Source organism: Felis catus, chromosome B2 (genome assembly GCF_018350175.1).
Source record: "Felis catus isolate Fca126 chromosome B2, F.catus_Fca126_mat1.0, whole genome shotgun sequence".
Lineage (NCBI taxonomy): Eukaryota > Metazoa > Chordata > Mammalia > Carnivora > Felidae > Felis > Felis catus.
The window spans coordinates 138354214-138377892 of record NC_058372.1 but is presented as its reverse complement, the minus strand read 5'-3'; the positions used below and the strand labels follow the sequence as shown (position 1 = coordinate 138377892).

The 23679-nt window shown below is 39.0% G+C and overlaps 1 protein-coding gene across 1 annotated transcript in view; it reads right to left on the bottom strand.

The window, feature by feature from the left end:
• Positions 1-23679, bottom strand: part of OPRM1 (opioid receptor mu 1) — a 55151-nt gene that overhangs the window by 5535 nt on the left and 25937 nt on the right. The window contains exons 2-3 of the mRNA XM_019831412.2: positions 9217-9569; positions 7733-8253 (exon numbers count right to left, since the gene is read on the bottom strand). Of these exons, the coding sequence (XP_019686971.1) occupies positions 7733-8253; positions 9217-9569 (874 nt within the window). The remainder of the gene's footprint in view (positions 1-7732; positions 8254-9216; positions 9570-23679) is intronic.

The window sequence follows — 23679 nt, the reverse complement described above, 5'->3', positions numbered from 1 at the left end:
GGGGAAAATTAGGTAGGGCTTAATAGATTTTCTAGATTTCTGGTATCCTTAGGATTTCTGGTGTCTATGTGGAAAGCAGAATAGTAGGAAGAATGTGGCTGATATACTCTTTTTCTCCTTCCCTCCCTCCCCTCTTCCTCCCCTCCCTTTCTCCCTCCTTTCCTTTCTTTCTACCTTCTTACTTTATAAATTCTGTGCATTATAGACAAATGACGTGAATTATTTTTCTCCATATTCATTCTTGGACTGACAGAGCCGTTATTCTAAATCACAATGAAACTTGCAGCTTATATTTATATTTATTCAATATTTGATAATTATATGTAGCTAATTTATCTGGCTAATTCTTTATTTGCATGTGTTCCTAATGAGTTCAGGTATTATGGAAAGAAAAAGTTCATTTCCTTTGATTCACAAGTAGTAAAGCAACAAACATTAAATTAAATGTAAAATAGACTCACACCCAGGTATGGTTAGTAAAGTAATATTAATGGGTATTCGTTCCTTCAGGATACATCACTGGTAATGCAGAAGATCAAGCTCATATGGGGTCTTAAGAGTTGGCATTATAATCTTTTGCATATGTTGATCACGAAAACCATTCATGTTTTGAAAAAGTACTATTACAATGATTTAGCACTCAACATGAATCCTGTTTGTAGACTCCCCTTACCCTCACCGTGTGTGTGTGTGTGTGTGTGTGTGTGTGTGTGTGTGTATGTATGTGCTTTTATTGCAGTATAGTGTTCTAATATTTCCTTTTGTCATGAAAGTTTCTACTCATGTCAAAGCCAGAAACTCCATTATATAAGAAAGAAATTCCTTAGTGTAAAAGGAGAAGGGCAACAAAATTTGTGGCTCTAGGTTCTTGACTTCCATGAAAATAATAATTAGAAAGGAAAAATGAAGACATGTTTTATTTTAGAAACTTGTACTTCTCATAGTGTCATTCCCCAAATCCTTTTGCTATGTGAAAAACTAGCAATTTGAAAAGATTTATTGCAGCTTATCAAAAAATAGGTTGAATGGCATTCAAAAATTAATGACTGGTTTGTGGTAGGTCCTTTATATTCAGATGGTCAGTTTGTTTGGGATGAGGAAAAAAAAATGCAAAAGCAAAATAATAATATGTCACTGCATTTCAAGTTCATATAGGTAGAATAATAAATGTGTTGTAGAAAGTTAAAAGAGCAAAATGTCCACCCTTCATATTTAGCTCCCAAGATATAAATACAGATAGAGAATAAAGACTGACATGTTCCAAAGCACTCAATCTCCATGTGAGGACTTTTCCATGATAAGTGATTATGAAATATCAACTCACCACTTAAGGTTAGCCAAATAATAACATCTCATTTAAAGTTAGTTTTTTAAAGCTAAATATGTTGCTTTATTTTATCAGTTAGTTACGTCAATTGAAACAACAAGCACAGAAGAATCCTGCGGTAATTATATTGGTTAATCTAATCTTTAAAACGTAAAATGTAAAATGAGTACCCTCCCTGAAAGATGAGGGTATTCATTCAGGAAGACCACTAGCCAATTCATGATCCCCGTATGGCTCTGGTATACAGAACAATCTTCTGGTTCAGTCCTCTTATGCGTGAGTTGAGAAAACTGAGTTTTTATAAGATGAAGGGGGCTTGCCCCATCACATGTTGGACAGACATAGCATGCCAACTCAAACTTTCACCTGACCCACTGTCCTGGTCTCCTCTGGCATCATCACCCACCAAGTTGCCTTGTCTAGTAGGATAAATATGATTTATGAAAACACTATATGAACCTCTCTGACATGAATGAAAAATTTTAACTTATGGAAAAGCAAATACTATCATATGGTGAGAATCAACATGGACTTAATGATGGCAAGAGTTTAGTTCAAATAATTTGAACTCATATAATGATAACCAAAATTCTCGTCATTGAATTTCTAATTCCCCATGATATTCATTAATCTATATTGATGTTTATCTTTATACACAGACACACAGATATCCTATGAATACATCTAAACAAGCCTACATAAAGACCTTTGTGCGTTTGAATTGTTAGTATGTAAATGCTAAAATTTAATTCTAAAAGTCACCATTGAGAAGAGTGTCAACCACACTGGAGGAGAAGTAGGACACATAGATAAAGATCAGATTCAGCTGGACTCATTCCTCAGTCACTACTTTTGTAACTATGACTTTGGGCAAGTTAATTCTGTAGACATTGGTTTCCTCAACTGTAGAGATAAGAATCCATACCTCATATGACTGAGATATACTGGACACAAATTGGTCAGTAAGTGTTATTTCTAATAGCCTTAGAGCCAAATATTTTCTGTGAATAAACATATTTTCAATTAAACAATATTTTCTCCTCCCAGATTATGGCCAAGTTATAGAAGCATATGAAATTCTTCTGCTATTTATTAAAGATAATATTCATTTTAAATCTAAATAGACTCTAGTACTACACATGCTTAACGAGGCACAACAAGATCATGCACATGAACACACACACACACACACACACACACACACACACACACACACTTGTAACTGGAACGATTTTCTTCTTAAACCCTAGAATTGAAAGAACAACCATTTTGGTTTAGCAAAATATGCATTAATGAGGTCAAGCTCTGTAGTTTTGTGAGCTATTCACATTTGGGGCTTTTGTGATGGAATTGAAATGCTTTTTCTTCTCTAATGATCTTTCCACAGATGTTTTATTAAAAAAATCAAGATCTGGTATTTGACACAGTTGGTTTAAAAAATAGTCTTCTGCTTTTAGTTTACCTGGGGATAATAGAGCTTTGTAGTAAATACAAATGCAAAACATCTCCTAATTTCTTAACTTACTACTTTGATTAAAACATTAAGAAAATGCTTAAAAAATGGTAACCAGAGGGCTTAGGGTTCAACTTGTCATATTACTGAGAAGAAGCTGTCGGGAGGTACTGTAATGTTAGCTTTATCACTGTTACATTACTATGTCCTATGAGACTCACTGATAGATACATTAGAAAGTTAAGGATTTGTCCAACTATAGCTACGTTACCTTGCTTTAGCAAGATGCATTTAGTGAAAAAATTCTTACCCATCAGATTGACTGAAATGGTAGCTGGGTTAGACAAAACGGTAACCTTGGTAGTATTTGGATAAAGTTACAGTTTAAATCAGTTTTCAGTTTCATGTTTTATTCTAAAGGCAGATTCTTGGACCCCACCTTGATCTTGAGGCAGTGAACCAGAATTTCTTAGAGAAGTTCCTCAGAACTTATACTCACAGTAAGATTTGAGAGCCTCTGGGTGAGACCACGTAATATTTGAGTACAATGTGGCGTTGTGTAAGAAAGCAGAGGAAAGCTTTGGATTAATATTAGAGGCCCAGATATTTGTCTGGGTTCTGCCTCTTACTGGTGGTTTGATCTTTTATAATCATTTAGCCTCCCTGAGCATTTATTTTTTTTTATATTTACCCATCAGGGTTGTTATATGAAGCCAATGTGATAGTGCACACGAAAGCACTTTTTAATTTGTTTGCTGTGATATAAATGTAAGACAGCATTATTATTATAGTTGTGGTTAATACAAGCTCCTTAAAAAAACAGTCCAACTTGTCTAATAGAGTTGCTTCTTTTCCTGTATAATGTTAAATAGTAAAGGACGTAGTCTAGGTGTCAAAACAGAAAATGCATTATAGAATGCAGTCGGGGTGGAAACCAAGCAGTGAAGGCAAGCCAGCATCTCAGGTCCAAGGTGACCTGGATTGATCTGAGCAAATGGGGGAAGTGTTCTGAAGCAAGGTGGAGTCCAGTAGCAATGGCAGGGTGGTACATGCACAGAGAAATTAAATTGCACTGAGAGCAGATGGAAAGTGAATGTCTATGCCTGACTCTCCCTAATAAAAATCCAGAAGCTATAAAGACAACGAGCTGAACATAAATCAGGCATGGAATCCTGCAGCTGGAGTGGGAGGCTGAACCCTGGAATGGACAAAAGGACATGAGACATCTTTTCTTTCCTTATTTATTTATTTTTTTATGCTTCTCCAGGGTCAAGTCCTCTTTAGGGCACGAAATCCTGTTCTTGGCTTCCTCATCAATAGCACTTGTTAGAAATAAAATTAGAAGACAAGTACGAGTGTGACAATTTTTTTTTGAAAAGTAGAACTTTTGGTCAGAGGACCAGAGAGTAGAATATGAAGAATGCTGCTGTGAATAGCTTCCAGTTACTGAAGGGAGAGCTGGGAATAACGTCAGAGTGTTATATAAGCATTGACGCTGTCAATCGGTTGTGTAAGAAAGGGGTCATCCTTACTACCCTCTGTATCTCCTGAAATATCATGAGGCCTCTGATCATCATTCATTCCACAGATATTTTTGGAGTACTTTTTAATGTGTCAGACACTGTTTTAGGTAGATGCTGGAGGAACTAGAAGGAGGAAGGCAGACGTGTTCTGTGCTCTCAGGAAGCTATGCCTACCCAATGCAGCACATGTCTACGACAGAGGTAGTTGGCAAAAAGGGCCACGATGATTTCCCTCCCTATATCCACATCCCTTTGCAATGTAACTTCAGCTCCTACCATCAAGAGGTGAGGTCTTTTTGGCCACCCCTTGAACCTAGAATCTGTGACCACCATGAGAACAGCAAGGAAGATGAGGACCCATGTACAGTCTGCAATTGTTGCAGGGGTCATCCCAGACTAGCTAGCTGACAGCAGTTCTGACACCTGCTGCTGTCCCTAGCGTGAGCCCAGCTGAGACCGGAAGAACTGTCTGGAAGCCCAGCCCAGGTCCAACCGCTGATCTATGGAAGTGCAAACTAAATAAATGGTTGCTTAAGGGTGCTATGTTCTGGAATGATTTTTATGTAGCAAAAGCTGACTGAGCAGCCCTTCACTATGTAACCATGATTCAAACTTTATTTGGGGCACAGAATTTTCTCAGATGGCTTATCAAATTACCTTGATAATTGGCAACTCTTCGCTTTGCGCTGTATGGACATGGTCTCAGTGTACAGTTGTCAGAATACAGACACCCTGGGAAGGTTTGATATTGGATCTCTGATCTGCAGGATATGAAGTTGACTAATGTGCTTGAAACATGACATAGATAGTATATTTCTTGGAGAAAATACAAATACATCTACAAGTACCAACTCCAGATAAGCAGTTAAAAAAGTTCATGCAAATCCAATTAGCTTTGTTTCCCAACATAGTGGCTCATGGTTTAAGAACAGAAAAAGACAAACAAACAAACAAAACCCCCCCAAACCTGTCCTTCAGATTCTGCATTTGTATGACTAATCAACTATGCAGTATAGATATAACCATAAAGTCTCTGGTTTTCCTTCAAATGGTTTTATTATTTTGATATATTATTGAAACTATCACCAAAGGCTTATGTATTGTTCCAGATGCCTGCGCGTAACTGCCTTGATTCTAATGATGACACATCAGTGGAGATTAGTGAAAGAGATCTTTGATTTGTCTTAATTTCCAAATATGTCAGAGTGTCTTTTCCTCTTTTCCTGGCAGCCGCTCTTCTCTGTCCAGCCCTCCCAGCTGGGCATTTTGGGAAAGCAGCCAATTCCAGGGCTAATGTGTTTCTGCTGTTATCTGACACTGATGCTGCTTCATAGAGGCAGCGATGAAGATAAGCCCTAATTGGATGTATTTTTAAAGCAAACCTTTTAGTTACTTAGAACAGAGCTTCCTCAATTAGCTTCCTTTCTCCTCTCTCTGGCTGTGCAGGAACCACACTAATGTGGAAATGCTGGATATGGATGGAAGTCAAGGGCAGGGTCTGGGCAACTAAAGGACAATCATAGTGAACTCAGGAGAAGTGCTTCACCAGACAGGCTAGGAGCTGAGCTGTTTCCAGGACAGCAGGTGAGGGAAGAGCGCTGAGAGGATCAGATGGGACTGGAGGCCTCATCAGTGGCCTGGGTCACACTACCCGCAGCCACACCCCAGAGTGCCTGCAAGGGAGAGAAGGTAGGGCAGGCCCTGACTGAGAAAGACTCAGCACTTACAATGGGCTCCATCACTGTGCTCCCGTGGAAGTACTTTGTTCCAATGCAAAATATGTTAACCTGGGTTTAGGACTGAGGGTTTTAAATTGCTTTCCGCAACATATTATCCTCGGGTCAGAGAAAATCTATTTAAATCCCTACCCTTTTTTAAATTACTCACAAGCTTTTGCTAGCTCCTGAGAGGGACCTAGAAGAAGCAGGTGTAGAGGTCTTGATGTGGAAAAAATATAGAGAAAGGAAGCAGAATAGAAACACATTTCTCTCTGGCTTTTATTTCTGAAATGAAATTGGAGGTGACACTTAGTAAGTTAGTAATTTCCCGTTGGCTGGAAGTGGAGCTGCCATCATACCCTCTAGGGGGCCCGATGGCCCCTGCTCCTTTGGCGTTATTCAGTATCAGCGATGTGAGGATCAGCGCCCCCTAACGCAGACCCTCTGCACCACTTTACCTTGGGTCTGTGGTCAACTGGAAAGGCTGAGCCTGGGCGGGGCGGGGCGGGGTTGCGGGCGGAGCGGGGGTAAGAGGAGACAGAGTGGGGCTCGGGGAAGAGAAAACGGAGAGGAAGCCGCTGCTCTGTGCTGCACGGCTCTCCCCTCTCCCTCGCCAATTCGACTTCCTTGTCATTTTCATGGAGTCATCTGTTCAGACAGTCCTGCCCCCAGACCTTAAGAAGTTTTAAGGTTCTGACTCAACGATTTACTTCACAAAATGTTAGAATTTGAGTTCTGTGTTATAAAATTACAGAGGCTGCGATTTTTGGATGTTGGCACTATCATTTGAAAATTTACTTATTTCAATTAATGTTAATAGTTAGGCGGTATGTTTGAATTACCTTATAGGTCAGATTCCAAATTTTACACATCAGTGGCTTATCAAGGTCATAGTAAGTTAGAGACAAATTTTTCTCTTTTCTTTTTTTTTTTGGTTCTCATGTGATTATAATATTGTGTATAAGTCTTGACTCTTCTGTGCAGCCCCGCATATGTACTCTGTGCCTAGGAATACATCTTCCAAAAAATAGTCACTCCTCACCATATTAACCCTGACTGGTATAAGGGCAGTTATAAAACTAAGTTAGTTCTAGTAATTAAGTAGTATGATTGCTATGTCCTCTAGAGTTCAGGTGTAAAAATGGACAAACTAATGGCTGAACAGGTTAGGGCTGGCCTTTTTTTTCTCCTTCTCTTTTCTCCTTTGCTGTGACCCTGATTTGCTGGGAACATCTGACACTCATCACCACGGTCAGCAAGTGATAACCCTTCCCATTTAACCACAGAGCCAGAGCAGGACTGGCTTTTGAGAAGTGACAGAGATATTGGAGTGATGTGCATGAAACATAGAACACGGGGGGAAATGAGAAGAGTTTCAGAACAGGATCACTTCCACCATGTGCTAACGTCATAAATTTTGCATAGAAATAACAGCTGTGAAGATAGTGATTTTTAGTGGCTTTATGGATTTCTGGTAGGCATATCTCTGTATCTAAATAAATACATACCAGCACCTAGAGTTGTTTATATAATGAAGTACCCCTCTGTCTCAATGACCATAATTTACTCCTCTCCTCCCTCAGTCCTCACGGGAGGAACCTCTATCCCTTAGTTACCAATCCACTTCTAATGGATTAAAACTGGATTGGTACAAACTCTATAATTTTTATGTCATCTCCAGTAGGTATACCCAATTCCAGAAGCCGCATACCTGATGGTTAGTCCTATCCACTGTATTGGCCGTGGAGGGGTGGTCTCTAGTGTTCTGACGAATTCGAGTGGAGTTTTGTTGCTCAATGGTGGAGGAAGTTGGGATACAGAACTCTCTGAAGCATCGTTTGAAGTTTTCATCCAGAAATGCGTACAGGACTGGGTTCAGGCAGCTGTTTGTGTAACCTAGAGCAATGCAGAAGTGCCAGGAAACGGTCTGGAATGTAGTTTCTGGGATTGTAATCAAGGCTTTAATGATGACGTAAATGTGAATGGGAGTCCAGCAGACAATGAACACAGCCACAACCACCAGCACCATCCTGGTGATTCTTCGCAGGTTCCTGTCCTTTTCTTTGGAGCCAGAGAGCATACGGACACTCTTGAGGCGTAAGATCATCAGTCCATAACATACTGTAATGATGAGGACTGGCATGATGAAGGCAAAGATGAAAACACAGATTTTCAGCAGGTTTTCCCAGTACCAGGTTGGGTGAGAGAAGGTGAGTGTACAGTCTATGGAACCTAGGAAACAATGGTTATAAGGGAGAATTAGCAGCAATATCTAATTGCAGCCTTGACCAGAGCTAACTTAAAGCCATGAAGAGAAGCCAATAAGGGAAGATTTAAAGCAATTGAGGGAGAAACTCAGCTCTCTGTTGATTTTTTTTAAATTTTTTTTCAACGTTTTTTATTTATTGTTGGGACAGAGAGAGACAGAGCATGAACGGGGGAGGGGCAGAGAGAGAGGGAGACACAGAATCGGAAACAGGCTCCAGGCTCCGAGCTATCAGCCCAGAGCCTGACGCGGGGCTCGAACTCACGGACCGCGAGATTGTGACCTGGCTGAAGTTGGACGCTTAACCGACTGCGCCACCCAGGCGCTCCACCCCTTAGGGAGAGTTTATTTTTAGTTTTTTTTTTCCCCACTACATATCTCATTTTTTGTCCATTTTGATTGCTTTAATTCAGTCAACAGTTGCAGACCTTTCACTGTGAGCTAGATCCTCTATGGGTCTACGTTGCCACAAAAATATAATCACTGTCCGAAGTCTATAGGAGTTTCCAGCTAATGGATATTTTCATTCCACCTTTTGATGGGTGGTTGATTCATCATTTTAGAAAGATAAATTTGTCATGGAGACAGCCACTCAAAGTTTTAAAACAAGCTTCCACTTAGTGTTCTTTTTTGGGAGGGGGGGGTTAAGTTCTAATTACTCTTGGTAGAGCTATCTTCTTGTTTTCCCATCATTTTGATGAAGTAAATGTAGAGAAATCAGGAAGCAATAGGTTATATTCTCTTTAAAATGCTTAGTGGGCTTACAATTTAGGGAAAACTTCCTTTTACAAAAACTTTAAAGGCATTTTGCTAGAAAAAAATCATTAAAATTACAATTTGACTAAGATGTTAGACCACTCCCTACTGGACGCATGACTTCACCAGCATGTCGGTCTATAAACCCTTCATCCCGCAGGCTTGCAACTTACCATGCCTGTACTTCGTTGTTGCCATGAACATCACAGGCAAACCAATGGCTGAAGAGAGGATCCAGTTGCACACATTGACAATTTTGGCATTGCGGGGTGTACGGAAGTCCAGGGCCTTGACGGGATGGCAGACTGCGATGTAGCGATCGACGCTCATGGTGCAGAGGGTAAAGATGCTTGTGAACATATTATAGTAATCGATGGAGATCACAATCTTGCAGAGGATGGTTCCAAACGGCCATGTTCCCATTAGGTAATTGACACTCTGGAAGGGCAGGGTGCTGGTTGCTAAGGCATCTGCTAGAGCAAGGTTGAAAATATAGATGTTGGTGGCAGTCTTCATTTTGGTGTATCTAGGAGATGAAGGAGGAACAGTGGCAGAGTCAGAAAAAGACCAACATGAAATACAGATGAGCTTCCAGTAATAAAATACATCACAAGGATTAGTGGAAAGCATTTGAGATGAGATATGCGAGCTTTCTTTCTAATACTAATACTATTTATAACCATGTGCCTATGAGCTAAATACATAGTTTCTTTGCCTATCAGTTTTATAATCTGTGAAATGGTTATAATAGCTGCATGCTGATTTATTAGCTTTTTTTTTTAACGTGTGCCAGGCACTGTGATAGATGTAATAGACACAGGGAGGTCTCAGTCACGTATCCAAGTATATTGATACTCATGAAATGGATATAAAATGAATAATTCATTTTAACTCTATGAGAAAAATTTCAGTATATATAGTTAAAATTATGGAAAAATGTAATCATGCAGGAATGTGTATGTATATATGTCAGTGTATTAGTGCAAGTGTGTTTATACGTATGTATGTCCATATGTCCATACACACACACACACACACACACACACACACACACACACACACAAGACTATTATGGTGGCACAAAAAAGAAACAAAGGGAATAGAAGGGTTAAGGTAAGGGAGGAAGGAAGGCATCCTGGAATTGTAAATGTGCAAGTATAATCTTACAGTTGGTAAGAGTAGGTCATTCTAGATAGGTAGAACACCTAAACAAAGGCATGACATGTGAGTTTTAGCACTGCCAAAGGATAAAATCCTACCAGATAATGAATGGCAATAAATCTGATAGGTTGGGCATATAGAGGCCAGTTCATGGAGGGATTTTTGTGCCATGGTGGGGAGGTAGGATTTTATCCAATCCAAGATGAGGAAGGTAAAGCTGTGTGTTTTTTTTTTTTTATTTTTTAATAGCTTTATTGAGGCATCATTGACATACAATAAATGGCATATAATCAAAGTGTACAATTTGATAACTTTTGACATATGTACACACTTGTGAAACAGGCATCTTAATCAAGATCAGGAATTGGTGAACTATAGCCTACAGACTGGGTCTGGCTGCTGCCTGTTTTGCTGGAACACACTCCCATTCATTTAATTACTTCTTATCTATAGCTGTTTTGATAATGCAATGGCAGAGTTGAGTAGTTGTGACAGAGACCATATGGCCTGCAAAGTCTAAAATATTTACTATCTTGCCTTTTACAGCAAAAAATGCCAACTCTTGATCAAGATAATAAACCTATCAATCACCCTCAGAAGTTTCCTTGTGCAGCTCTTAATCTTTCCATCTTAGTTTCTTCCCTTGAACCCCAGCCCTAGGCAATCATTGATCTTGATCTGCTTTCCGTTATTCTAGATTAGTTTTCATTCATTTTCTAGAATTTTATGTAAATAGAATCATTCAGTAGGTACCCTTTTTTTTGTTTAGCTTCTTCTGCTCTGCACAATTATTTTGAGATGCATCCACATTTTGTTGCATGGATCAATAATGCATTCTTTTTTTATTGCTGAGTATGGTTATTATTATTAGTATTGAGTATGGACGTGGATATTATAGTATGGCTATGCCAAACTTGTTTATCATTCATCTATTAGTGGGAATTGAGTTGCATCTCGTTTTTGGATACTGAGAATTAGCTGTTATGAACATTAGGACTTTGCATGGACATAGGTTTTTCTTTCCCTTTGTAAGTACTCTAGGAGTTTTATATGTCTTCAAGGTCACAGAAATTAGAAGAGATAAGTAGGTATATTGACAGCACTAATAAATTATATCTGATGGTAGAAGGATATCCTGCAAAAGTATTGTCAAATTGCCAGATGTATTTGACATTCCACATCTATTTACCTTAACCTTAGGAACAGTACCTCAGTTTCACTCGGGGAACCACTCCTTTTCCACTCTTAGTCTGTGTGCTTTGCAATTTGCTCTATTACTAGTTCAGGGCACCATGATGTAAAGTGATCGGGGCCATGGTGAATGTTCAGATATAGTCTCATGTTTCAGCCAGAGCCAATAAGATTTTGGGGGGACTTCTGGAGAAATAATATAATATTTTAAAATAATTAAACCTGAGAGAATGTAGGGTATGTAGTTGTTGGAAGAACTTACTTGAAAGTGGATCCAACACAGAGGATGTGAATTTGGGAGAGTAAGACAGGAACCTATACCTGAAGCCTTGTACTTTTTGTTTACTTGGTGCAATACATTCTCTTTAAACTTCAGCCTGTGTACATTTTTCAGTCACATGATTAAGAAGCTAACTCAGACCAAGATAATTGTTGGTTGGAGGCTAGAGTATTATGGACCCATTTCTTAGGGCCTTAATTCAGTGTTCAGGAAAGGTTTTTTTTTTTTTGGTTTTCAAGAAGCACCAGGAAGCTGTAGTTATAATGGAGGATTTCATGAGCCTCTTATGGTCAACAGGACTGAATTGTTTCTTTGAGCTCTAAAATTCTGATACTCGATCTTGTCTGTTATAATCGCAGACGTTGCATTAATGCAGGAGAGTCAGACTTGGGGCCTTTTGAGTTGCTTTAGAAGTTTTATTCCTTTAAAAGATTTCAAAAGGAAAAGGTAGAGAAAGCCATTTAACTTGAAGAAGTAAACCAATTTGATTTTAGTGAGGACTCTAAATGTGGCAAACATAAAAAAGGTAATTTAGACAAGATCCTCCAAACTCCCAACAGCAAACAAATAAAATCAAAACTACAACTTAGGATTTCAGAATAAGTGACTTAGATGCTCAAGAGGTTTAAAGATTTTTGACACTTATATGGGGCACCTGAGTGACACAGTTGGTTAAGCGTCCAACTCTTGGTTTCAGCTCAGGTCATGATCTCATGGTCACATGGGTTTGAGCCCCGTGTTGGGGTCTGAGCTGAGGGTGTGGATCCTGCTGGGGATTTTCACTCTCCCTCCCTCCCCTCATGCTGTCTCTGTCCTTCTCAAATAAAAATTTTTAAAAAATTAAAAAAAAATTTTTGACATTTATAAAAAGAAATTTCTCCCACAAAGCAGACAAAACCCTTGCTAGCTCCATCACTGATTCCAGACGTGCACGATACAAAGGCACACGCCGCTGCATTAGTCACTTCCCACCCAGCCGACCTTCCATTTCACATCTTATCTTTAAGAGTGTATCATGTTGAATATTCAGGTTCTTTACTGTCAGTTTTATGACTCAACATACCTCTAACCTTTCCTTCAGGCTCATTATAGCACTAGGTACTTATTAATGTGTGTTTATTTCAGTTAAAAAGATGTTCCTCCCCCAGAAAGAGATGTTTGTGTAACAAAATTAGGTTAGGGTCCTACATCACAAAAGAAAAAGTGGACGTCTACAAAAGCTGTTTCAAATGGCATTTTACAGGAACAATGCTGTTTGAATTTTCTCAATTTATCCAAAGAGTCTTCCTCTAAAGATAGCCAGTGTTCTTACCCCAGTTACTCACACTTTGAGTCACAGCAAATATAAATGAGGGTTTTGCAATTTCCTAAATATATGTAAGAGAATTATACAAGACCAAAGGTTTCAGAATTCCAGTTTGCCTCCAATGTATCTCTAAAGGCTTTACTCTAAAGGGACAGTCTGATCAGAAAAGGGGTCCTTCAGTCCAGCAAACACGAGCTGATCATTCTGTTCTGCTCTGATGCAGTGGTATGAATGTTGCCCCGGAAAAGTTACACGAACAATCAGAGTCACCCCACAAATTATAGGAGCATACAAACCAGAGTTTGCAAACCTACCAAAGAGGTGAGCTGAAGGAAGGACCATCTCTGCTGCTTGGTTCACCTGAGTGGATCTGAGTAGAGCTCCTGGATATTAACACGCAAGCCTCTTTCCATCCTTTGTATCTATTCCTTCTTACTGTGCCATGAACGAGTTTGGTGACAAAATGGGTAACGACTGGAGGGATACATGGCATGTCCTTGGAGTGTCTCACCTGGATTATAGGGCCTTCGTGACCTTGACCAGCCTTACTCTGCCCACTGAACTGGGGCTTTTTCTCTAGGCAGAGGCTCAAGCTTTTTTCATTTATTTATTTTATAATTATCCCACTAAATCTTTCCTGGTATATATTTCTTTAAAACTGTTCTAGGTGATTGAGTAGCATATTAAAATCCAAATGTATTACCATGCAATTATTATTTTTTTAAGAAACTGTATTCTCAGGACCTTCAATGTTTGACCCATATTTATGCTGTGTTGGGGAAGAGGCATTATGAAGCCCATTTCATTGGCAGCTCAAATATTCTCCCATATTTCGTACACACTTTTTGTGTGTCAATGCCCTTCCTTTCTTTGTGGTTATAAAAGAATACTTATTCATCTTCAGACCCATTCTTGATGTCATTTTTGCAACTATTACTACTTGCCAAAACACCATTGATTGTGACCAACAGGTGTTAAATGAAGCCACGCTGAATAAATTGCTTGTGTAAATGGGCTTTGCAAACCTTTTGTTATTCTTTTATTTAGAGTTAATTATTGAGTCATGATGGCCTTGTCTCTAGCCAGAAAAAGAATGGCCAAGGAAGCTTGAAAAGAGGAAGAGCATATTTTAGAATCCAGTTTGTCAGCTGTCTAACATGTCCCCCTTCATATCGCTCTACCACCTTTTCTGGGGGTTCACAACAGAGCCTTCACCTCTTTTTGGGCTAATTTGCTGCTCTTTCGTGTTTTTACCAAATGGAGTTTTTCTCGCTCTTTTTCCCGTTTGCTAATACCAGCGAAGTAGAAAGATCTCTAACCCAGTAAAGACTCAATGAGCCCTTTCTAGCACTGTGCTTGGAAAGATACTTCTCTAGCATCTGCCATGACTTTTCTGTCTACCTCACGTAAAGAAATTCATGCTTTTGGAGCACCTGGGTGGCTTAGTCGGTTAAGCCTCTGCCTCTTGGTTTTGGCTCAGGTCATGATCCCACTGCTTTGTGGGTTTGAGCCATGCTGGTAGCATGGAGCCTGCTGGGATTCTCTCTCTCTCTCTCTCTCTCTCTCTCTCTCTCTCTCTCTCCCCCTATCTCTCTGCCCCTCCCCTACTCATGCTGTGTCTGTGTCTCTCAAAATGAATAAATAATAATTAAAAAAAGAAATTAACACTTTTAGGGGCACCTGGGTGGCTCCGTCGGTTAAGCCTCCGACTTCGGCTCAGGTCATGTTCTCCAGCTTGTGAATTTGAGCCCTGCATAGGGCTCTGTCCTGACAGCTCAAAGCCTGGAGCCTGCTTTGGATTCTGTGTCTCTCTCTCTCTGCCACTCCCCTGCCCACACTCTGTGTCTCTCTCAAAAATAAACATTAAAAAATTTAAAAAAAAGAAATTCACACTTTTAATAGACAAAATGAATTATTACGTGCATGGACAAAAATGGTCATATGACTACCTACTTAAAATTTTCATTTATTGTCCATTTCATTCTTGTATTTCTGGCAAGCATGTGTGTGTGTGTATGTGTGTGTGAGAGAGACAGAGAGGCAGGAAGGGAGAGAAAGAGAGAGAGAGAGAGAGATGTAAAACAAGAACCAAAACCAAAGCCAGTGATAATACTCTCATTAGGTATTAACATAGAAAGAAACCGTATACTCATTTGTTATTTTCTGTTATATTCTCCACTAGGTTAGGGAAAGAGGGAACAGGGGGTTTCCTCACTTTGTTATAGAATGTTTTAAAATATTTCACTTATATTTATTTCAAAGTGGTTTTGAAATAAATTTCCAATAAGCTTATACTAGAAAAAGGAGAGAGTAGTAACCTCAGACCTCTGAGTCCTGTGGACAAGAACGTGAGTGTTGCCTGCCAGTCTGACTCACAAGACAAGACAGAGAGAGGCTTACAGGAAATAAACACAGAGGCACCTCCTTCCAGAGGTTAATTGGCTCTTTCCGTCTCCTTGTCACCAGAATGTGGGGACAATCAGAATCTTTTTGGCTGAGTGTTGCTCTCTCTTTATCCACACCCCCCTTCGTTTTTTGTTCTCTCTTTTTATTCTTACTTTATTCCTCCTCCATCTCCCATTAATGACAATTCATGAGAAAAATATCTTTCACACACAGTGAGGGAAAAATCTGCTCTCTTGAAGTAGATTGAGTTGAGGAATCTTTTAAATAGAAAATGTGAAATGAATAAGTGATTACATATTTTTTTTGCATTTGTGGCTTGGAAAAATCAAAGTAAAATCTGCATTTCCTATTAATAATTGCGTAGAATCCTAATGACATTAAAATCGCATACCTTTCTATCTTATCAACTTTACTGATGGTCTCATCACTTCATTCTCTTTCGGTTTCCTCTTTGCCTATTTTCATCTTTATTTCTCTTATTTTATTGTGTGCATTTTGTAAGGCTTTTCAAATTCTCCTTTCGGAAATGGAACTGAGGTGGATGATGGAGTGAGAACATGGCCTCTGGTTAGAGGAAAAAAATATGAGAGGCTTCCATTCTGGCTAAGAGACTTTGGTTAACCATTTTTTTGGATTATGCCTTTTGGAAGGGCTTACTTACTGCTTTATTTCATTCCTGAAAATTTTACTTCAGGACATGGATAGCATTTATTTCATCCAAAGCTTATATGAAAAAAAATATATTTTGCCTACTTAATACCTATATTCTGTGATAAATAATATTTATGTATCATAGAAAAATATTACTATGCTAAATTTTCTGATGTGTTTAACCACCATTGCTGGTTGAAATATTCTTGTCTATAACTTTATATTTTTGTTTACAAGAAAATCTCATCTCTATAGACTAACGGACTTCAAATATACCATGAGACTATCTACCTCAGAGTAAAGCCTTTTGGTTCATAGAAACAATGTTTCACTTTTATTTTAGAGACCTGGTTTTGAGAACTTAGAAATATCTTAGATTTCAAATTTGGAAGTTCTAAGAGAAAAAGAAATTTCTTCTATTTTAGAATCTGACAGTTTTGTACACAAAAAATAATCGAGTTGTACATTATCACTAACTTCAAATAATAATATATCCCTAGGCATTTATTTAATAATGAAGGAACAAAAAAGGATACAACTTCAAAATATGATAAAACAATTCTACCACCATCAATATTAGAAAATTGCTTTCTGAAGAAGCTCAAGCATATGCTAAAGATTATAAATTTTTAGGAGGCATAGTCTGCCTGTGAAATTATTACCTATTGTACTTAATGAAAGAATGAATATAAGGCTTCCTTTACACTTTTGGTGTTGATGCGCATACAATCACTCAATATAAGTAAAATATGAAAGATAACACAAATGGAAAAGATAAAAGAAATAAAAATAGAGAAAATTGTCCATTTAGCACAGAACTCAGCACAAAATGGGGACCAGTAAATGCTTGTTGAATTAAATATGGAAAGAAGGGCTTGGGTTATTTTATTTATTGTAGTAAGATAAGCCAAACGTTTTTTGGGAACCAGAAGTTTTTAAAGTAAAAGTGAAGAGGGAATATTCTTTTTTCCTTGTCAAATCACTGTCATATTAAAGAGAACTTTGGTCAAAAAGGTCATGTAATGAGAAGTAGGAACTGAGAGGGGCTTTCAAAACCACGCTGTCTGGTCACCTTGTTTTATGATAAGAGACCCTGAAACAGAGAGATGTACAAATTTTGAGATTTTTTTCCCCCTCCATTTCTTTAGGCTCCACCTAAAATTATAATGTGCTTTCTGTACTGTGATGTGGGTCATGTACGTTTCTGGGAGTGCATTGCTGATAACATTGCAAAGTAGTTTGCCCCAGCAATATTTGACTCACTATCTAGCTAAAATATGGTAGGTATGCAAAGCTTCTTAATCTTCCTCTCAAAAATGGCCATGCTGGGAACATCTTGGAAATCTTGAGACATTTTCTCATTATATTGAATGTTGTAGCAGAATCATATTTTTAAAAGAAGAGCTGAGTTCATGTCTTTTGCTTTACTTTCTCATAATCCTAGCTGATCCACAACCTCTCTCTCAAGTTCTATGACTGCCTTTGCAGCTCTCTTTTGGACATCTCCACCTGCTATTGGCTTCTCAAATGCAATATATCCCCCAAAGTATTTATTCTTTCTTACCCCCTAACCACCACTACCACCACCATCACCATAATCAACAACAGCAAAATAATTAGTAACATAATTTAAAAAGATGTAACAAATGGTGAATTGAGATAATTGGGAAGAAGGATCAATAAGACTTAATTACTAAGGTATATAATATATAATATATAAAGCTTAAGAAGAAAGTCTGTATAGGGTAGAAAAAAGGGCCCAGGTTAAAGTCCTAATAAAGATGGCAGGTAATGAATAGCCACAGCTTAAATTTTTTTTTTTCACGTTTCCATTTATTTTTGAGACAGAGACAAAGCATGAGCAGAGGAGGGGCAGAGAGAGAGGGAGACACAGAATCTGAAGCAGGCTCCAGGCTCTGAGCTGTCAGCACAGAGCCCGATACGGGGCTCGAACTCATGGACTGTGAGATCATGACCTGAGCTGAAGTTGGACACTTAACCAACTGAGCCACCCAGGTGCCCTTGAATAGCCCCAGTTTAGAGAAGAAACCCAGAGCTGGGGTTAAGGAAACCAAGAAAATAAAGAGTGTCATGAAGTCTGTAGTGGTCAAAGTCATGGAATGCTGCAGAGATTAAGTAAGATGAGGACAGGGATATGTTTATGGGCTTTAGCAAAATACACATTATTAACAGTCTTGACCAGTGCCGTGGAGTGGTGGGGTTGGGAGATATTTAGTTAAGAGTTAAAAAGCAAAGGGGAGCAAGGGGGAAGGAGAGTATAGAATGCTTTTGAGATGTTGTGCTATGCAGAACAGAGGGAATGTGAGTCAAGAAAGGGTTTTTTAATTTTTACTTAAAAAATTTTGTTTTAAACATTTATTTATTGTTGAGAGAGTGTGAGCAGGGAAGGGGCAGAAAGAGAGGGAGACACAGAATCTGAAGCAAGTTCCAGGCTCTGGACTTTCAACACAGAGCCTGATGTGGGGCTCGAACTCATGAACTGTGAGATCATGACTGAGCTGAAGTCAGACGCTTAACCGACTGAGCCACTCAGGTGCCCCAAGAAAGGTTTTTTTTTTTAAACCTTGATCTGGTATATATCATATATCTGGTATATATCAGTGAGCGTATGTACGCTGATAGAAACACCAGCATTGGGAATCTGATGAATCAGAGGAAATAGAGGGCACTGGTGGCAGCAATGTCCTTGAGAAACTGAAAGGAGATGGGACTCATAGCATACATGGTCTCTTCTTGATTATTACTAGCAGCAAGACTAAAAGTAGGGGGACAGATACAGAAAAGGTCTGCAGACTCATTGAAGACCTTTTTTGCTTGCTTATATTTTTTCCAGTGAAATCCTTCTCTTGACCTCATTTTTCATTTCCTGGTGTCCATTTCTGTTTTTTGTTTCAGCAAAGCTGCTGGAAAAAAAACAATCCATGTTCACAGCCTTCAATTCTACCGTGTAGGCACACAATAAATATTTGTTAAATGAGTGAACAAAGTAAAAGTCTGGGCATCAATGAATGAAGGTGATGGAGCAAGGAAGGTGGGGGATCTGCCAGGGAGGAGAGCAGGAGAGCAAATTCAGCAAAGAAACATTTGGTTGGCGGTGTTGGGTGCTCACTTGAGATTTGTAGTTTGCAAAACAAGTGGTTAGAATGATGGATGGGGATGGTCAGTTTTGAGGGAGCACCAGATTCAGGGTCTAGAGAATGAGGAGGTATTATTAGTCTGAAAGGAGTAGGGGGTCCTTAAAGGGGAAATTTCAGAGTTCTTGATGGAGAATAGCTCTAGGGTGTGACTAGGAAAACTGAGGCTAAAATCGAGCTACAGTGAATTATCACCAGTGAGTCCAATTCAAACTCTGTCCTTCATGATGGAACAGGCACTTTATCTTTCCCTTTTTGCAGATGAGCAAACTAAGGCTCAGTGATAAGCAGGCTAACACAAGGTTGTAAAACCAGTGAGGGACAGAACTGGGATGACCCCATGTCTGTTTACTACTCTGTGTTCCTTCCCCCTTAACAAACAAAAAGTCCCTCAGAGTCAGAGTTTGAGTCTTGGTACTCTTCCCTCCAGCCCACAGTAGGCAATCAAAAATGCTTATTTTATTTAGTTACTTAAAAAAAATACACTTAATCTCTGTCAAAGAAATCCCTGAATATAATTTCATCCTGGTGATGAAAGATGCCAATTTCTCTTAAATTTCATAAATTGCTTAGTTCAATAACAAGAATGTAGCAGTGTTAATAAATGTTACTCTTCTCATGTATGAGCTGTTTGGAAGGATATCGGCCAAAATGCTATCTCCAGGAAGTTGGGTTCCAATTTATTTTTTATTTTCTTCTTTGTACTTCCCTGTATTATTTATTTTTACATTAAGATGCATCATTGTTTTCTTTAATTTAAAAATACATTCTGGGGTGCCCGGATGGCTCAGTTGGTTGAGCATTCAACTCTTGATTTCAGCTCAGGTCATGATACCAAGGTGTGGGATCGAGCCCCACATCAGGCTCTGTGCTGAGCATGGAGCCTGCTTAGGATTCTCTCTCTCTCTTTCTCTGCCCCTCTCCAGCTCACACTCTCTCTCTAAAAATAATGATAATTAAAAAATAATAATAATACATTCTAAAAAACATTTTTAAACTATTGAAAGGAAATTTCAGAGACAATTTTTAATAGTGTCTGAAATAGAGTAAAAGAGGCCTTTGTGAAAAACATGCATGTGTGTGTGCGTGCACACACACACACACACACACACACACACCATAAGGGAAGTTAAAAGTTGGCATTCCTGTTCATGTCATATCCAGCTACTTCACATTCTAAATATTAAAGAGGTTGATTTCCTTATAGGGAGGTCACTGGTGGTCCAGGACTACAAATAGGTGGGTTAGTGTATTTCATTCTGGGGTTAGAATTAGGAAACTGTTAATACTACATATCTAAGGCATACCTACCAGCAAAGTACTTATCCTAATCATGCTGATGTATTTTCTCCATTCACGGAATCATGACATCTCTCTCGGTTGGCTCAAACATTCTCATGGAAAGTAGGCATGGCATTTAATGGGTCCCTTTAAACATCCACATGGCCTATCAAGAACTCCTCTCTAATTTTCACAGATTTATATCTGGCTATTCATTGATTTATTGCTCAAAATTATGTTAGTTAAAAAATAATTTCTGAAAGTTGGTCTAGAGTTTGGGGGATGAGAGTGGAGTGCTGTGCTTGTTCTCAAATCTGGAAGTGAAACATTGTATAATATTTACTCTCAACAAATATTTGAGTAGTCAATAAAGGGAAATCTCGTGCTATTAATGAATTTGAGAGTACATTTCAACCTTGCGCATGCTCGTGCATGAAATCTTAGTGCTGTGTAACATATGTGGTGATTATGCTAGAATTAGCTGTGTTGTTTCTTGGTCTGTAAGCTTCTGGAGTCCAGAGACCATGCTCCTTGTCTACCCTACTGTCTGCTTGCCCAAGCAACGTGATGAATTCTCCTGACCCAAATGCCGACATCTATATATCTTTTTAAATATGACATTCCTGTTCATCTCATATTCTTAAGGGATTCTCATCATCCCCAACAGAAACAAATCGTATCTTCTCCTCCTATGTGCTCTTACCACGCCGTATTGATCCCCATTTTTATCCTTCCCCTATTGCCAGAGGAGAGCAGGGGGTGGTGCCTAATGGTAGTGAGGCTGAGGAATCCGAGGGAAAAAGCCCCAGGGAGCTTTCAGGGAGTTAGCCAAGTTGCTGACAGCCAGGCTGTGGTATTTTTTTGTGGAACATAGCTCTATAGAATATCAACATAGGAGAACTCTTCATGGCCGTGATGCAACAAGACAAAAACAATCCACTCTATAACTACGCCTGAACAGAGATAAAATCCAAATCACCCACAGCCATAAAAATGCTAACCATTTCCCTCTCCTGGTTAACATTAAGTGATGGCTGCCTCTTATTCAGTGATGACTCCAGCCCTACTTTGTGAATTCTGTGTCCTAGATAAAAAATCACTGATGCTCACGCATCAAATTACTCTTGCTTTGAGATAGCACCCTATGCAAATAGACCTCTGCTTCCTTGAAGCCTATCCTAAATCACCAGACACTAAAATTCCTGTGGTGTTCTCATTGCAGCAAGCTTAATAAGTTTAATTGTCTTTGGCTCCAGGTGTATTCCCTGTGGCTATCAGCTGGTGAGCATTGATAGTAGAGCGTACTTGGCTCAGGAGATTGTACCAGCACCAGCGGGCCAACAGCAATCAGCAATTGGAAGGAGCATTAGGAATTTTCCAGTGATGTCCACAGATGGGCACAGGCCACTTAGAGGGCATTGCAGCCACAACAGCTGCCTGCACCACTGGAATCGTGGCAAATGTATTCACTCATTGTCTGCCTGTAGCAGATGCTACTGGGGGTTCCCCTTTTTTCAGGGCTGTTCCCTTCTTTCAGAGCCCACGACCATGCATTGAGCCATTGGCTGGATCCTCATCAGGCCCTTGGTAACTCGTTCACCTATAATGCATTCCATTCCTTCAAGTAGTGTTCCTTAGGTCTAGGAGTCATTGAAGCAAAAAACCTTCTTGTTCGATTACAGCCCTATGTTTTATATTTATAGTGTTCCTTTACAATATCTTCTAGAGATATTTTAGATTTTAAAATCCAGTATTTCCTTAATTAAAATGTTAAGTGTTGGGAGATTAAGTAACCAAAAATCTTACCTTTTAAGGTAGGAACATTCCTGGCAATTCTCAAGTCATAGAAACTGTTGACTTTGAGGAGCAAGGCCAGTCCTGTTAAAGTGTTATGAACCCACAGAGCAGTGAATAACCAAAACTACCTTGATTTTTTAAATTTCCTCCCAATTTACCTTCGTGATCAAGATAAGAGTAAAACAGGGGCGCCTGGGTGGCGCAGTCGGTTAAGTGTCCGACTTCAGCCAGGTCACAATCTCATGGTCCGTGAGTTTGAGCCCCGCATCGGGCTCTGGGCTGATGGCTCAGAGCCTGGAGCCTATTTCCGATTCTGTGTCTCCCTCTCTCTCTGCCCCTCCCCGGTTCATACTCTGTCTCTCTTTGTCCCAAAAATAAATAAACGTTGAAAAAAAAAAAAGATAAGAGTAAAACAGTCCTGCATAGCCTAGTAGGAAGATATGGTTTAGAATTAGGATACACAGGTCTGAGTACTGTGTCTTGTGATCTTGGCCAAGTGGTTGAATTTCACTTTTTACAATTGTAAAGAGGTGATTACATTACTTCTAAAAATTACTATGAGAACACATTAAATGATGATGGTAATGGGTGCTATTTTAAATTATTTTAACCCTAGCCAATATTTATTGAATCTTTTATGTTGGGCATTGCTATATAGTAGTCCCCTTATCTTCAAGAGATACGTCCCCAAGGATGCCTGAAACCATAGATGGTACCAAACCCTGTGTATACTGATTTTTCTTATACATACATACCTATGATAAGGTTTAGTTTCTAAATTAGGCACAATAAGAGATTAACAGTAGCTAATAATAAAATAGAGCAATTATAACAATATACTTTAATAGAAGTTATGTGAGTGTGGTCTCCATAAACATCAATATTTTCTATTGTACTGTGCTCTCCCTCCTTCTTGTGATGATATGAGATGATAAAATGTCCCTGTGATAAGGCGACGTGAGATGAATGATGACAGACATTGTGATGTAGCATTAGCCTATTGACCTTCTGATGTTATTTTCACCAGAAGGGTCGTTTTCCGCTAAGAGACTGGTAACCAAAACTCTGGAAAGTGAAACTGAAGATAAGGGGGCACTACCAGGAGCAGTTTACTTGGATTTCCTAACTCAATCTTTGTAACAGGCTTATGGATGGCATATCCATTTTCTTTGGTAGATCATCGAAAAGAGCTTCATGGAGATTAAACAACCCACTGAAGAATGACAGTGACAGAAGCAGGATGTAAATCCACATCTGTTACAGTTTATATTCTTCACTATCACATGGCACTGCTATAACACACACCATGCAATACAAGCTATCTATATAATAAATACTTTTATAAAGTGCAATAAGGTTTCTGCATACATTTGTGTAAACTGATGCTCACAAAAATCCTACTGATAGC